Source organism: Ceratotherium simum, chromosome 1 (assembly GCF_057802395.1).
Source record: "Ceratotherium simum simum isolate JZ-2026a chromosome 1, ASM5780239v1, whole genome shotgun sequence".
Classification (NCBI taxonomy): Eukaryota; Metazoa; Chordata; class Mammalia; order Perissodactyla; family Rhinocerotidae; genus Ceratotherium; species Ceratotherium simum.
In genome coordinates, this window is record NC_141900.1 from 84,735,244 (window position 1) to 84,751,990 (window position 16,747).

General features: G+C 55.2%; 1 protein-coding gene across 1 annotated transcript in view; it reads left to right on the forward strand.

The window, feature by feature from the left end:
- SND1 (staphylococcal nuclease and tudor domain containing 1) overlaps window positions 1-16,304 on the forward strand; it is a 422,021-nt gene extending 405,717 nt beyond the window's left edge. The window contains exons 18-24 of the mRNA XM_004418726.2: window positions 5,381-5,522; window positions 9,247-9,370; window positions 10,278-10,347; window positions 11,461-11,574; window positions 13,528-13,731; window positions 15,537-15,581; window positions 15,687-16,304. Coding sequence (XP_004418783.1) covers window positions 5,381-5,522; window positions 9,247-9,370; window positions 10,278-10,347; window positions 11,461-11,574; window positions 13,528-13,731; window positions 15,537-15,581; window positions 15,687-15,752 — 765 coding nt within the window. The 3' untranslated portion in view covers window positions 15,753-16,304. The remainder of the gene's footprint in view (window positions 1-5,380; window positions 5,523-9,246; window positions 9,371-10,277; window positions 10,348-11,460; window positions 11,575-13,527; window positions 13,732-15,536; window positions 15,582-15,686) is intronic.
- Window positions 16,305-16,747: the final 443 nt, after the last annotated feature.

Genomic DNA, 16,747 nt, shown 5'->3' on the forward strand with positions numbered 1-16,747 from the left:
AACCCTAATGGAGGTGGAAGGACTCCGGGGAAGGGTGGCCCAAAAAGCTAGGATAGGTGGCAGAGACTGTTCATGCCTTGGAAGAGTGGGCCACCTTGAAGCCTCTGAGGAGGTTTCCACCGTTCCTTGTCCCAGTTCTGCTCCCACTAAACCCTGTCTTCCTAGAGGGACGAGGAAGCAGACAGCCTGAGCTCCTACAGCAAAGGAGCTTCCTCTTGGATTTCCTGTTTGTGACAGCTGAACTTAAGACTGCCACCCCCGTGTCCTCTGCCTGCCGCAGGGAGATGGAGGAAACGTGGTGCTGGGGCCTCATGTGCAAAGGGCTGAACCTTCACCGAAGAGTTAGCAGCTAGGGGTCAGTGTGGCAAGCACCAGGCTCTAAGGCCCGGATTCTAAAAGCATCTGTACCTCCTGGCCTTGCTCCTCAGCTACTCAGCACGTGAGCCTAGCAGCTGCTCTTCAGATCTGAGCAATCCTCTGCCCTCTAAAAGTGGGGACCCCAAAGGGACCCAGGAGAAGACAGAGGGGAGTCTGACCTGAGATGGGGGGGTGGTCCCTTCCTGGCTGCTGAAGTGGGCATCACTATTTACTATGCAGTGGATTTGTCTGAAAGAGCTCAAGTCATCATTTCAGTGGTGCTGTGTGACGATGCTGAGGAGTAATTACCAGTGATTAATTACTTACACAGGCTGTGTCTTTTTATTCCAGTCCAATTAAAATGCAGTGCACCACTCCTCAGTGCAAGGGCCTGCCTGCCTCCTGGGTCCCTGTCTGCACATCCCATTCTCTTCAGGCATCCTCGGGGAACCTATCATGGCTTTCCTCTTCCTGGTGGGGCTGGTTCCCAGGAGCAGTGTGGGCAGAGCTTCGCAGCAGCCCTCAGAGTTGGCTAGACTCAGATGAGAGAATTTGGTGGCCAGCTGGGAGACAGTAAAGTGCATATCTGAGGTGTCCACAGGATCCCCAACCTTGCCTCTCCTGTGACCCCATGAGGGCTGCCTTAGCTGTCGAGAGACAGGCACATCTGGGGTTAAAAGGTGATGATGGTACCTGTGAGCTAACTGGGGAGTGGTAATACTGAGAGATTTGTGAGACCAAGAGTAAGCGGAAGTCTTCAGGGAGTGTGACGATGTGCATATGCATTTGTGAGCGGGTCTGTCCAGGGGAACCCAACAATGCTGGTTTCCCAGCTTTGAGAACTTAGCTGCCTCCCTGCCAGGCCTAATTCCTCCCTGTGCCCTGCCAACTCCTCCTCTCATGAAGAGGCTGATGAAGGGTTACCCCCTCCCCGTTCAGGGATCCTGGGCAGGTCTGAGGACCAAAGCAGGAGCCACAGATGGCGGCCGCCTGGACTGTCCTCCTTCCCCTCCCCCTCCCCTGTGCCCCAGCAGGGCCCTGGACAGGGCTGGATTGGCTATTGATTGGCTTTTATTGAGCTTGGCTTCTCTACTGCAGGCTTGAAGGCCTCCACTACCCTGGACTCATGCCAGCCCCACCCCTGGAGCCTTCTGAGCAGTGGTATTAAATAGGATTTAGAAAGGAAAGACTCTAGCCAGTGGAGCCTCAGTCCACATTGCTCATCTCCTGCCAGGAGGAGGACCTGGGGCTCCCTGGGGAGGAAGCGCAGGGAAGAGGGAGGGCCAGGGGCGGGGCAAGGACAGGAGGAGGGATAGCCTCTACTCCTGACCTGGCCCCAGAACGTAGTAGAGGGACAGGAACTGGCATGACAGAGGAGTGTGGAGCAGATGAGGGAGGAGGGAGGTGCTTCTCTTGCCAGTTCCCCACCTGGGTCTGTAGCCAGGGCCATAGGCTACATAGGAGGGGTCACAGAGGGGTCTTGCCTCAAGACAGCACCATCCTGGCCCCTGGCCAGGCCTGACCGCAAATCCTACCATGAATGAGAGGAGCTGGGAGAGGCCTCTCCACACTCTTGCGGCCCAGAGGTGGTCCGAGAGCAAACAGACCCACTCTGTGGGTAGGTCTCCCAGCATCCCTGGGCCCTGCTGCTTAGGCCCGACTCAGGCTTGCCTCCACCAAAGGCCAAGAGCATTCACAGCTCCCGGACCCCGTCCTCTGCCCTGCACCTTGGCCGTGGGGGTTCTTCTCCAGCTCTCCCATCTGCCAAGAACCAGAGGGTACAGCCATAAGGCACTGACTCCGTGTGTCTGTGGGCACAATTACTGTTCTTTCTGGAAGGGGTCTTGGGTATTCACTGTCATCGCCCCAGGGATCCAGGAGGAGGAACATCCTCCATGGGAATTCAGGAAAAGAGCTTCTTGTCAGGGATCTGAGCTGTGAGAGGACTTGGGATGGCTGTGAGAAAGTGGCTTTTGTCCAGCAGGTGTCTTGCCAATGTATCTGTCCCCACCCCCGCCCCAGTTCTGCCTAAGGGCAACGTAAGTCAACATGGGCAAAACACGCCTTTGTTCCAAGGATGGGGACTTGGGCAGCCAAGCCCGTCCCAGCTGATCCTTCCCACCAAGAAGCTGCCTGGCCAGGCTGCATGTACCGGCTTGCCGAGGGCCACTGGCGGCCAAGTCCCATGGAGTAGCTGGTTGCCTCCAACCCCCCAGGGGAAGAGGGAACTTGCAAGGCTCCAAAATTCCAGCTCTCTCTTAATGGACTTCCTTTATCTGAGGAGCGGCTCTCCCTCTGCTACCCTTTGGCAACCTCATGCTTCTGGTGTCTTCTCACCTCAGGAGGCAGCAGTGTACACTCACTGCTCCCCTCCTACCACCCAATGAGCTGTGGGACCTTGTCACAGTCCTGTCCCCATTGCTGTCCTCCATGTGGGAGCAAGGGGCCCGAGGGCCATCCCTGAGGCTTTTGTTTGCATCATCCATGACCTCAAGCTTGCTGCCCAGCTGATCTTGCCAGGAAAGAAGCTCTACCCCCTCTCTCCAAGGAGAAAAATGTGATGCTGTCGCCTGAGGCGCTTTTACTTGAGGAGTCATTAGCAGTTTCTGCTCTCACCCTGTCAGTCAGTTCCCAATTCATCAACACCACTGAGGAGCCTCCTTCCCCCACAGCCAAGGGAAGCAGGTTAGGATGGGAGCCCAGAACAGCTCTCAGGCTCGGGGCCCACTCAGAAGCCAGCTCAGGGGGCTCTGTCTCTCTAACATGCTTCGTGCTGGGAGAGGAGGAAGCAAGAAGGAAGCGAACATGGGAGAGAGAAGAGCCCGCTGACTTGGTCTGGGGGCAGGGGGAGTGCAGACACATTAGAGTGCGCTGGTGGAAAAAGGAGGCAGGGGACAGACAGCTGGGTCAGGAGGTCACAGTGGAGAGGGGACAGGGCTCTGCTCCACCTCAGTTGAGCTGGTGTTGACAGTCTTGTCTCAGAGGCAGTGCAAGTCCCATCAATCCTCGGAGCTGCAAGCATCCCAGAGGGGCTGGGAGCCTAGATGTCGAGAGGAGTGTCTGGCTGAGTAGTCACTTCCCTGGGGAACTTCCAGCGAGGGGGGTCTGGGAGGAAAGCCTCAGCCTCCCTCAGCAGGATGTAGGCCGTGGAATTGGAAGTAACTGTGGCTGTCCCCCAAAGTGCTCTCAGCGGTCTGTGCCATGGCCTCTGATTGGAGAGGCCCTTTCACAGCATGTCCGAAAGCTAGAGACCCCCTTCCCCATAAGGGCAGGTGGGCCCTTGAGGGATTAGGTCAGGAGTCTCTGATCTGAGTGAATTGAAGCCCTGCCGCCTGCCTCCTCTCCTGGGGAGAGGCCAGGCCTGGTGATGAGGGAAGTGGCCCTGGTGATGGACAGGTGTTGGGGAAAGTGAGAGGGGCTAGGAGCTATTGTGGTTAGAGTCCAGCCCCAGACCAGGGGCCCACGGGTTCAGCCTCGGAAGGCAGAAAGCAGAGGGCACTGCTCTGTGGAGGGGGGCAGAAGTTTGGGCCTAGGTGATGTCTCTCCCATCCCCCTTGGCCACTTCCTGGCAGCCTCCCCTGGGCTTGGAAAGTCCCTGTTGCTCATTGAAGTTCTCAAGGCCCTTGTCGCCCCTTCTAAGGGAAGAACACACACTCACGCCACATTAAAGCCTAGAGTGTGGCCTCTGTAAGTGTGACCCCAGGTGGTTCAGTAATTGCAGCATTCCTGCCCTTCGGTTGCATCCTGATGCCACCAGGAGTCTGCACGTCAGCCGAGACGCACCATCCTCGTGATCACGTGGTCAAACTACCTACCTCTTCTTGCAAGAGAAGGAAAGGAGAGCCAGAGAAGGCATGTGGCTTGACCAAAGTCACACAGCAAATTAAAGGGCAAAATGAAAAGACAAGAGCCCCTGTCTCTCACCTATAACTCTTCCCACTGCTCAGTGCAGCCTTCTGTCTCCAGAGCCAGGCTGCCTGTCTTTGAATTCTGGTTCCACTACCTCTAGCAAACGTGTGTGCCTCATTTGTAAGACAGGGTAATGCTAATACCTCCTCAAAGGGGTGTTATGAAGATTCAATGAATTACTATTTGGAGAATGTTTAGAATGGCCCCTGGCGCCTGTGTAGTAAGCATGTAAGTTTTTGGCCAATGCTTTCATCACCCCCCTGTTCCTGTGTGTGTCGGTGGGACGCCGTGTGTGGTCTAGTCCCCCATACTCCCCCACCCCCTTCCCACTGCTAAGCTGGAAAGCCACCTCCCTCCCCTGCTCTGACAGGCCTCACTACTGGGATAATCTCCTGGCCGCAGGATTGGACTTGACGTGCTGTCACGTCAAATCAGCTTCTGAACCGCTGCAGCCCTGGCAGTGCACGGCTGGGGGAGGAAGGGTGGAGGGGAGCGGCCCAGCTTCTGAGCTGGGGTCGGAGCGCCTGCTTGATGTGAGGAGGACAGAGAAGTTGCTGAGAAGAGGCATCCTTGCACGGATGAGGCCCTCCCCTCCAAGGCCCAGGGCTGTCACTTGGAGAGCCTCAGGAGTACCAGAGTCCCTGTGACAGTGGGAGGGCCTGGAGAATTCAGAGTGACCCCTGCAGAACAATGTGGAGGAGGGAGATGGGGACCAGACTCACTCCAGCTCCAAGGTTCTCACACTCTGGTATGCACAAGATTCGCCTGGGAGCCTGTTTTTATTTTTGTTTTACTTTCTCTGGGACCCTTGTAACAGATCCTAATTTGGTAGGCCTAGAGTGGGACCCAGGGATCTGCTTTTTTAATAAGCTCCCCAGTTGCTTCTGATGCCTGCCAGAGTGTGAGAAGTGCTGGGTCAGAACTTCAGAATAGTCTCTTTCCCCCACCAGAGGTAGAAGGGCTCCAGGGGCTCAGCCCAGCGTGATGTGAAGCACCCTGTGGTGACCCCCACACTCACCCCTGAGGTGACTCCATTGCCCAAAGCCCCCTTCCTGGTGTCCTCTCTGACTTCACTTCCTAATCGCCTGCTCCGCTCTGCTGACCACGCATGCAGGTCTGGGCCCACTACGAGGAGCAGCCTGTGGAGGACGTGACGCCCGTGCTGGAGGAGAAGGAGCGCTCGGCCAGCTACAAGCCAGTGTTTGTGACCGAGATCACCGACGACCTGCACTTTTACGTGCAGGATGTTGAGACCGGTGAGTACACAGGCCCAGCCCCAGGCGCTGCTGCCTCATAGCTCCTGGCATGGTCCAGCCCGCCTCCAGGGCCCCTCTGTGCAATGGGAGGAAGGGCTACAGCCCAGGGGTTCCAGAGACCTCCCCAGAATAGCTTATGGCTGCCCACTCCCCAGGCCCCGTCACGCCACTCTCTGGGCCCATGGGTTGTTTCACGCACTGCAAGCGAGCCCTGGAGTGGGCAAGGCTACGCAGGTTCTCTGAGGACTGGTGAGGTAACCAATTTTGTCTGGGTGGTGCTCTGAGACTCTTAGGTAATTGTTTTGCTCCCAGACACCCCTGGCTGGGCGGGCATGAGGATATGTAGCCCTCATAGTCTATCAAGAAGCAGCGAACAGATTGTCTCCATGTGGTCTGGAAGCACAAACCGGTCTCTCTCCCTCTCAGCTTTTCTTGGCAGGAGGAGGAGGGGAGCCTGGGCTTGTCTCTGCTGGGATTTCTCCTCTAGAGGTTACCATAGCCCTGAGTGGTAGCCAGTTACCATGGAAACAAGCAGTGCTCTAGGGGAAGTGATCCCCAGGCAGTCTTTCTGAAGGACCCTTTCTCCACCCTCCTCCTGCCCTTGAGCACTGTGCACTGTGGCCAGGGTCCCCTAGGCAGAGACCTCAGGCTCCTGGAGGACAGAGGGCAGTAGACAGCTCTCGCAGCAGCTGTGCTGTGGCCCCTGCAGCCCAACTATCCACCTCCACTCCCTTGACTGTCTCTCCACCCTGACCTCCCTCCTCTCATTGCCACCCTGTGCAGGGAAACAGTTTAGTTAGGGGCAGAGGAAAAAGCTCTCACAGCCACCTCTGGGTCCAAGGAGCCAGCTCTTTGCAAGGCAGAGAGGGCTGAAGATGTCACTGGCGCTAAAGGCAGCCACATGGGTGGCAGGGTACAGCTCTGCCCAGCCTCCTCAGCTCCACCCCCAGGCCCACTCCAGATCGCCAGCAACCTCGTCTCAGCCACTTCCCCTCTAATGATATTTCCTAAGCAGCTGCTTTTGTGGCAGTGTCATTTCACCAAGAAAATCTGGCCATTCCTGGCCCTGGGCAGGCTATACTTGGGAGGGGAAAAACACCAGGGAGGGGTAGAGATGTTGCTGATCAGCCTTCAGGATTAGGTTCTCTCGAGGTCAGCTGCAATCCTGTTGAAAGCTCGCCCAGCCGTTGTCTTGGGAACGAAGCCGAGAGGCAGCCAGCCTATGGGTCTGGGTGATGTGCCAGGGAAGGAGTGTGTGGTGGTCCAGGTAGGAAAGAGAGCTGTTCCTGAGCAGAGGAGCCAGCAAGAATGGCCTTTGTGGGGGCCGGCCCGCTGGCGCAAGCGGTTAAGTGCACGCACTCCACTGCAGCAGCCTGGGGTTCACTGATTCGGATCCTGAGCGCGCACCGACGCACCGCTTGGCAAGCCATGCTGTGGCAGCGTCCCATATAAAGTGGAGGAAGATGGGCACGGATGTTAGCCCAGGGCCAGTCTTCCTCAGCAAAAAAAGAGGAGGATTGGCAGATGTTAGCACAGGGCTGATCTTCCTCACACACACAAAAAAAATGGCCTTCGGGGAGCTTGAGGGAAAGAGGACTCAAAGAAGACTCTGCCCAGGATACAACGACTCCCAGGCAGTCTTCACCCAGCCTCCAGCACTGCTGGAGAGGAGGACCCACCTTGAGTAAGAACAGAGCCCTGAAATCTCTGGGGGACAAAGTGTGAGGGTTCAAGCCCTTCAACCACAAAGTCTCTGTGATCTCACAGGCTTCCTGTGACTGCCCTGCATCCCACCTCTCACAGCTCTCGGAAGCCAGGACACTGCAGTGAGTGGTAGCCAAGGCAAAAAGTAAGGAAAGAGAGAACTAAGGGGGAAACCATGTATTCTTTGAATATTGGAGGATAAGGGAGTGAGGTGCTTTGTGGCATGCCACCTGGAGAGTTGTGGTGGGCTCTAGAGAAAACCCTGCCCTCAGGTCGCTCCATAAAATCCAGTAAAATAAACCTCAGCATGCCCAGCCTCCCTCCTCTGAAACCTTTCTCTCTTGAGGGACATGCTCTCACCCTGTCTCCCTTCTCTTAATTAAAGCCTACCTTTGGGTAGAATCTGATGAAAACATTACCCTTAGCTATAAATGACCAACCAAGCTCTGTAAGGACCTCCCAGAGGGCTTTGCCTGTTTGTAGAAGGCAAAGTCTGCTTCTGTTGCCTTAGAGCAAAAAAATAAAAAATAAAAATAGACCAAGTATAGGAGGATCTTGTCTATGTAGAGGCTACTCCTTAGTCCCTGAAATTGTACAGTCTGTGGGCAAGGAACGCTCTCAGGAGAATTGTAGACGATTGAGCGCTGGGGCAGGGGAAGGGCAGCTGCTTCCTAAAAGTCCCTGTCTTGAAACTGAGTCTCATGAACGCTGGAACAGCGGCCCATGCAGAGGCCGGAGAGTGGACACGCGTCCTCAAGTGCATATGCAGAGTTCATCTTCAATACAGTTAAACTGTTAAGCACCCTGCATGCATCGGGGATTCTGCTAGGCCTTGTGAGAGGAACCAACCAAGTGAGCTATGGTCTGTGCCCTGAAAGAGCTCACAGTGTATGGAAGAAACATAAGTGCAGACAAGGAACTTACAAGGCCGACTGTGACAAGTGTACCAATAGCCAACATGTGTTAGGCACCTGTTGCAGTGTGGCCTTGGGCCCTGAAGACGGAGAGAGGAATCCCACACCTACACCACATGTACCCAGCCACCCTCACCTGGGAGAGCGAAGGGGGCACAACGGGTCTGATGCAGAGCTGGAATCTGGGCCAAGAGGGATGTAAAAGAGAAGCCACTGGGGACTGATGCTTAGCGGAGTGGGAGTGGGGAGTGTAGCAGGAAGGAGCCAGGGAGGGAACCTGAGAAGACCTTGGGTATTGCCAGACCTGGTGAAAAACAGCAGACAACCAGTAGGGACTGATGACCCAAGGTCAGAGTGATTCAGGAATGACAAGGCAGGGAAGGAGATTCCCTCCCCCTAGTCGAAGAGGGCACTGAGTTGAGGGTGGGAGGGTGGAACCCCAGCCTGGCAGCACTAGAAGTTAAGTGCAGCACGTATGTCGCAGGGTGACCGGAGTCGGAGTGGCCAGGTTTGAATATACTGAGACTGCACCCTGCTCCTAGAATTGCTCCCCATCTTTCGTGGCTTGGATTCTGAGGCCCTTTCCTTTTCCAGGGTTGTAGGGGACCCATCCTTCATCTCTGCTTGTGCCCCTGGGAGACATTGTGAAGAATGGCTGCTGTCAGTTGCCACCTCTGTGGCTCAGGCTAGGGCCGGTCCTTGTAGGAATGGGGTATGGGAGTCCCCTGGGAATGTTCCTGGGCTTTGGTTAAGGAGGTGGAGAAAGTGCCTTACTCCATGTTCACTGACTTTCTCCATCTCCTTAACCAAAGCCCAGGAACATTCCCAAGGGCTTCCACAGTCTTGGCCAGTAGGTTAGAGAGCTGAGATTGGAAGACTGTATGTGCCTGAAGTCTCAGCAGGTCACCTTCCCACTTCTGAAGATAGCATGAAACCTCTTGAGCAGGGATCAAAGACAACTTCCCTGTGGGATAGGGGCGAGCCAGTACTGCGGGCACCCTACAGAACTCCACCTCCTGCCCACTTCCCAGGCTCATCTGCCTCATCCAGAGATGAGGCTCCAAAGAACATGGCACCCAGGTCTCACTCCATCTTCTTCCCCGCAGGCACCCAGCTGGAGAAGCTGATGGAGAACATGCGAAATGACATCGCCAGCCATCCTCCTGTTGAGGGCTCCTACGCCCCCCGCCGGGGAGAATTCTGCATTGCCAAATTTGTAGATGGAGAATGGTAAGCCATGTGGATCTGAGCAAGGCGAAGAGTCGTAAGCAGGAGCAATAGCAGGTCTGTCTTCAGGGTACAGGCCTGCAGAGCTACCAGCCAGACTTGAGGCATTTGCCTTAGCAGCTTGGTTTCCACTGGGTGGTTGTTGTTGACCTTGGCCAGCTCTCCAGGGTGGCCCTCTTTATTGCCCAAGCCCCTCTGGGGCCTGTGCTTTGGCCATGATTCTCCTGCAGTGCAGCCAGCGTCCCGAGTCCAGAAGCGATGTGCCTCCTCTTCTCTCCTGGGAAACTCCATGGGGGGGAGCCCTGGTTGACTGGGGCTCTCTGACTCACCCCTCACTCCACACAGGAAAAATGATGTCACGGGGTGAGGGTGGGGGCTGGTTCTCAGTGAGCCAAGACCAGCCGCCTGACTCTCCATCCCGCTGTCTGGGACATGAGCAGCAGCACTCACAGGCTGCAAGAAGGTCACTTATATCTGATCTACCAAGGGTAGGGCCTATGGCCTTCCCAGGGTGATGAAGTGACTTGGATGTGTTCCCTGCTGCGGCCTCCCAGACAGATCTGCTGGCTAATTACAGCTGCTGTTTAGTGTGCTGGGTTTAAACAGTAGACATCAATCTAGTCATTATTCTTGTTGCTTTATGCCCCAAGGACACATTAATCTGCTCCACATGCTCCCTTCTCCCTCCCTCTGCTCCCAGCTGTGCTCTGATTCCATTAGAGGGTGGCCACAGCACCCCGAGCCTGGGCCTTGGTGGAGTCCGAGAACTGCCCTCTGTGACGCCCATGAGTGCTCACTCTGAGCCCTGGGCGGGGAAATGCTGTACTTCCTGCCCTGCCATTGCTGAGGCTCCAGGGAGACCAGACTCCTCAGGGCTGCCCCTTGAGCTCTGCCCATGATGCCATTGCAGGTACCGCGCCCGAGTAGAGAAGGTCGAGTCTCCTGCCAAAGTACACGTCTTCTACATTGACTACGGCAACGTGAGTGTGGGGGACCAGGAGGTGGATGAGTAGGCAAAGGAGGGGCCCCAAGTGGCTGCCAGGGGCCATTCTACACAGTAGCCCCTGAGGTCAAGTTCATCTGACCTCTCAAAGGTCCTCAGAGTTTAGGACTCCCTTACTGACAGAACAGTGAGCATGTAACAGGCCAGTACTCCCGAGTAACCAGGCAAAACTGGTGTCTCTGGTCAGAGGCCTGTGAACACTGAGGGGTCTCCTGTCCAGGCCCCAAGGATGAGTGTCCAGCCACACCCATGGTTCCTCTTCTTCTGCCCACCTCTCTGAAGAGTGGGCCCATGACAGGCCCTCTACACCCTGTGGCTCCTGGTCCTCATGCTCGACTGGGTGCTTGTGTGCTGATCCCCAGCACCTCCCAAAAGCACCTCCCAAGGCCTGCTGGGAAGGGTCAGTCACAAGGTGGCAGAGTGACTGGCACCCTTGGGAGAAAAGCCCCTTGGCCTGGGCTTGGGAGTCTGTCAACAATTCCTGGGAAATTCCCTGGGCACAGCAGCAAGCAGGGGAGAAAGTTGTTGTTCAGAACTGTGCCGCTCCTGAAGTGTGGTGGTAGTTATCCACTCTCCTCAAGGACTAGGTTTGAGGGTCAGGAATACACAAAGGTCCTGCCAGGCTGTAGTTGCCCCATACACCTGGGCCAGAACCATGGGCAGGCTAGGAGGTTGCCAGGACCCCCATTTTTGTGTGTTCTTCCAGCTGGAGCACCCCCTGGCCTATGGGAAAGTAGTCAGGGAACCCGTGTCACAGAAGGAAGGCATTGGAAAGAACTGGAAACAGCCGTTAGAGTCTAGTTATCAAACTGATTATTTTAGTAGGAGCCATGAGGTGTGCCAACACCAGGCCCAGGGTGAGAGGGTGTGTGTCACAGCTACCCACCTACTGCAGGGGCCAGCTGGGCATGTTCTCCCAAGGTGTGGCTGACTGGGCAAGCCTGTGTACCTGGCTCAGTGGAACCGAGGCATGAGGGAGTGGGGAGAGCCCTCAGTTAGAATTCCCAGAGGCATGGCCACAGGGAGTTGTCCTCTAAGAGCAAGTGGGTATTGAGTGTGTGATGCTGTTGGCCTCGTGTGTCCTCTGCAGAGAGAGATCCTGCCGTCCACCCGCCTGGGTACCCTGCCACCTGCCTTCAGCACTCGTGTGCTGCCAGCTCAAGCCACCGAGTACGCCTTCGCTTTCATCCAGGTGCCCCAAGACGTGAGTGTGCATATCTTCCTTCCAAAGGGGACTGTCCAGTGACACTCAACCACTGCTGCAGCCCTCACAGGCTGATGGGAGAAGATGGAAGCAGTGATGAATGGTCTGTTCATAAGAGGACTCAAGAAATGGGAGTGACCGAGGCAGCTGAGGGAAGGTGCCACAAAGGAGGTGGCATTTGAGCACCTTAGCTACTGAAATGGGTGGGCCAGGGTGCGTTTGGGCAGAGACTAGTCCCCCACAGTCTGGTGTCAGGGACCTTGCAGGTGGTGGCAGGAGATGAGAGGAGCAAAGTAAGTCAAGGCCTGGGGATCGAGGCTTTGTCTGCCCTGGCAAGTTTATTCTTTGTATTGCGGGTGGGAGGGATTGTGGCAGGATTTTCAGCAGAGATATGACACGATCGAATCTGGGTTTTTTTGTTGTTTTTTTTTTTGTGAGGAAGATCAGCCCTGAGCTAACATCCATGCTAATCCTCCGCTTTTTTGCTGAGGAAGACCAGCTCTGAGCTAACATCTATTGCCAATCCTCCTCCTTTTTTCCCCTAAAGCCCCAGTAGATACTTGTATGTCATAGTTGCACGTCCTTCTAGTTGCTGTATGTGGGACATGGCCTCAGCATGGCCAGAGAAGCAGTGCGTCGGTGTGCGCCCGGGATCCGAACCAGGGCTGCCAGTAGTGGAGCGCACGCACTTAACCGCTAAGCCACGGGGCCAGCCCTCAAATCTGTTTTTGAAAGTTACTTCTGGTGGCATCGTCAGAGACTGGAAAGAATGGTTGGGAGACAATAGCAATTGCAAGTCCAGGCTAGAGACAGTGACAGCCAAACCCAGGCCATATAGTGGGGGCTGGAGAGAAAGGGCCAGTCTCAGCACCGTCAGAAGGATGGGGGTGCAGGAGAGGTGGACTCTAAGGTGGCTCTGGGTTTCTCATGCGTGGATATGTTGCTGTTGGCCAAGATAGGGAGGACAAGAAGGAGCAAATTAGGGCTATGGGAGCTCCAGGCAGCTTTCTAGTGTTCAGTTTGGAAAGTGAGATAAGACCTAGAGTCATGCCATACTCAAGTAGTTAAAACCATGGGAGTGTCCAAGGGTGAGTATTTGGAAGATGGGATGGGGAGGAAGTGCTGGCATTCCCCCGACCTGAGGAGGCAGAACCTGGGGCAGAATGTGCATCCAGAGAGGAGGAGCGGAGAGAGGAGAACCTGTTCGCAGGGTTGCAAACGCCACCCAGTTTCTGGAAGAGGAGAGCCTGCCTGCTGTGTCCAGCTCCTCCAGGAGATCAGGCAGGCTGAAGCTGAGGCTGAAGGGGTGCCCTTAGCTTTCAGCATGGGGGAGGTCCTTGTGCACAGAGCGAGAGCAGTCTGAACCAGCATGGCTGGAGCTGCCGCCAGATGCAGGGTGCTAAGGGATGAATGGAAGGGTAGAAATGAGCACCACAGAAAATGTTCTGCCTTTTCACAAACTATACTGAAGGGCAGAAGACAAACAACAGGAGATGTTGATAACATAAGTCAAGGGGCAGTCTGCGGGGGTGGGGAGACATGAGCAGGGAGAGAACCTGAGATGACAGTGAAGGCTGTGAGGGGTCACTGTGCTGGAGCAAGGCCCTGCAGAGGAGACGATGGGGGCCCGGGCAGCAAGTGGAGGATTGGTTTGGGATGGAAAAAATGCCACTTTTCCTCAGAGAGACAGCGCAGATGGGTGGGGGTATAAGGGTAGGGGAGGAGGGTGGGATGATATGCCGGTAGGCCTGGGCCGGGGAGGACAGAAAGGCAGAGGCGGGCACTAGTGTCCAGAGCCTGTTTCCTCCCTCATTAGGATCTCAGTGGAGAGTGAGCTGCCGGCATCCGCCAGGCAGGCTTTCTTCAAGGTCTGTGAACAGGACCTGGGGCCCACGTGGCCGGCTTTTGCTTGCACTTATCTCTCCCACTAACCTGGGTGTGTCCCTGCTCCAGGAGGATGCTCGAACAGACGCCGTGGACAGCGTGGTACGAGATATTCAGAACACTCAGTGCCTACTCAACGTGGAACACCTGAGCGCTGGCTGCCCCCACGTCACCCTGCAGTTTGCTGATTCCAAAGGGGATGTGGGGCTGGGCTTGGTGAAGGAGGGACTGGTCATGGTGGAGGTGCGCAAGGAGAAACAGTTCCAAAAAGTGGTATGTGATAGGGAGGCAGGCCACCCACTGTGGGAACAGGCCCCTAGCCTCTCCCCTACCACCACTGTCATGGAGTGAGACTGGGGACTGCACCAAGAGCCAGTGAGGGAGCAGGGAACCCCCCATCCTGCTGCTCTGGTGGGGAAAGATAATGGATTTGGGTTTTTTGGGGTTTTTAAAAAAAAAAAAGCTAATTACATCCCAAATTAATTGGCTGCGGGTTTGGCTGAGACTACAGGGGAAAGTTTCCCTTTGCATGTACCCTCAGGTGACAGGCTAGAAAGCTTTGCCGGGGGTGGCCTGGAGAGGGTCACAGCCTGTCCTGCTGTCTCGCCCATTCTCACTTCCTTCTCTCTGCCATACGATTTCCAAGTCCATAACCAGCTACTAGCACACAGTGCCACCCGGAGCCAGAGGCGTCCAGGAGGCAGCCAAGGGGCCCGAAGGGACTGTGCCGCAGCACCATCTAGCCTGTTTGAGTAGCCCCCATAGTTTGGAGCTGGGCCTGAGTCCTGCCTCCACCACTCATGACATGTCTGCCCTAGACATCAACCTTTCAGAGCCTGGGTCTCCCGCTCATGAAGCAAGGAGAGCACCACCGGCCCTTGCCGCTTCTTGGGGGGACTGCGAGGATCCGGGCTGACACCTGGGAAGCCACTTTTCGCTGTTCATTATCGATCATTAGGATCAGGCTTTTCCCATTCAGCACCGTACTCATCCCAGTCTCACACCAAGCCACAGCTGAGGCCCCACGACACACCAGCCTCGAGGGACAGGCTGGTGGGAAGCTCATGCCCTTCTGTAGTGTCACCTTCTCGAGGCAGGAGGGGATTAGAGGGTGGTGGCAGCACCCAACCCCTCCCCATGCTCCCTCAGAGAGGAGGGGTGAGAGCACCAGGGTTGAAACCAGTATTCTTCTCTCTTCACTGTGCCCATTGCTTCCTCTTCTCATAGGCCCTCTCTTGCCTTTCCTCTCTTCCCCACTATGACTTGGCAGTTTGTGGATCTGTGGCGCTGGCTATGCAAGTTGATAATTCATTTGGAACAAGACCCCAGTGTGAATTGCTAGTATGTCTCCTCTGGACAGGAGAGGCCTGACCCCTAGTCCTCCCCCTGGAGGCCCACAGGTTCCTGAGATTACTCCTAGGTATTAGCTTAAGTTTCCCTGTAGATTAGAGATCTTAGTGTCCCTGTATAAAGCTACCTATAATGTCTCTGGTGTCTAGAAAATTCCTTTGCCCAATATCGGAGATAAACACTTAATGTATTCATTCATTCATTGAGTCTTTCAGCAAACATTTATTGAGGGCCTGCATCTCGGTGAACAAGAGACAACACTCCTGCACTATGGAGCTTGCATTCAAGCATGAGGAGACAAACAATAAAAATAAATATATTAATTCAATGAAATAGAATGTTAGAAGATAAGTGCAATGGCAAAAGAGAAAATAGAAGCAAAGGGAATCAGGAGTGTGTAGGACAGGGTGGCCGTAATTTTAAATGAGGTCATTTGAGGCCTCGTTAAGAAGGTGATACTTTGTCAAAGACTTGAAGGGGCAGGATAGGTAGCCAGGTGGACATGACGTGGAAGAGCATGTCAGGCAGATGGAACAGCCAGCTCGGAGGCGAGAAACAGCAAGGAGACCAATGTGACTGTGCACTTGGATTTTACTCTGAGGGAGCTGGGGATCCATTGAGCAGGGAAGTGACATGGACCTGACCTGGATATTCTGCAGGGTCACTCTGGCTGCTCAGTTGCAAATACCACTGTCTTGACTACTCCCTTTCTTTTCTTGTCCCTCTAGATCACAGAATACCTAAACGCCCAGGAGTCAGCCAAGAGCGCCAGGGTGAGTTTTCGCCTCAGGAGCCCCAGAGGGTGCTGAGAGAGGAGGCCTGGCCCTCTGGGTTCCCTGAGTTCCCTCCTTGACCAGCTATTTTCTGTTTCCTCACAGCTGAACCTGTGGCGCTACGGAGACTTCCGAGCCGATGATGCAGATGAGTTTGGCTACAGCCGCTAAGGAGGGAATCTGGTCTGGCCTCCAGCACAGCTCACGCCAGTACCTCTTCCTCCACCAGGAGGGTGTTTTCAGCTCCAGACCCCAGATCAGGGGTATAGTTTGGGTCCAGCTTTGCTTCAGTGTATGGAAATGTCTTGTAGGGCAGCATCTGGGCTGGGGGTGGGGTGGGGGGAGCCCGAAGCTTTCAAAGAGCAGGCCATTGTCTTCTGAGATGAGGGGAACTGCTATCCACAGTCTCTCCCAGCTGATTTTGTGCTTTTATTTGGGGGTTTATGGTTTTTTAAAAATTGTCCTCAAATCAGGAAGAAACATGAAAGACTTTGTCCTAATGGAGGATGTAATCCTGGCACTCGAGGCCAGCTGCCAGCTGGCACCCCACTTCTATCCCAGACTGCCCGTCTTCCCAGGTCTCTGCCCAGCTGTGGATTATGTGATTTGTCTGATACGTCCATTCTCAAATGCCAGCGTGTCCACATCTGCCCCCTCGCCAGCCCTCCCCCGTTCTGTATTTAAAGCTTTTGAGGCCCAATAAAATAGTACCTGCTGTCTGCAGCCCATGTTGGTCATGGTGGAGCCCAGAGCCTGGAATCTCAGCAGCCCCAGCCAGGAGGAGACCTGGGCACTTGAATGACCCCCAGGGTCGTCATCCACGTGCCTGGCCACATCCCCTAGGAACATAGCCAGTCAGGGGAAGCAGGTCAGGTCTTCAGAGTTCCTGGCAACTCCTGGGGCCTGGTGGGCATCACCATGGCCATCATGCAGAAGACTAGAGAGTTCTCTTTTGACTCACAGTCTGACTCACACGTGACCACCCTCAAGAACCTTAGAGATTTAGAGCAGCTCGGCCAGCAGTGCCCAGGACTGTCCACCTATGGAAGGCCGGGGGTCCGTCTCGCCCCAGCAGGGGGCCAGAGGGGACTTGTTGAGGGAAATGAGGTGATTTCCTTCTTCCTGCTGTGGCTGGAGTAATGGCTAACACCAGACAGGCTGGCACA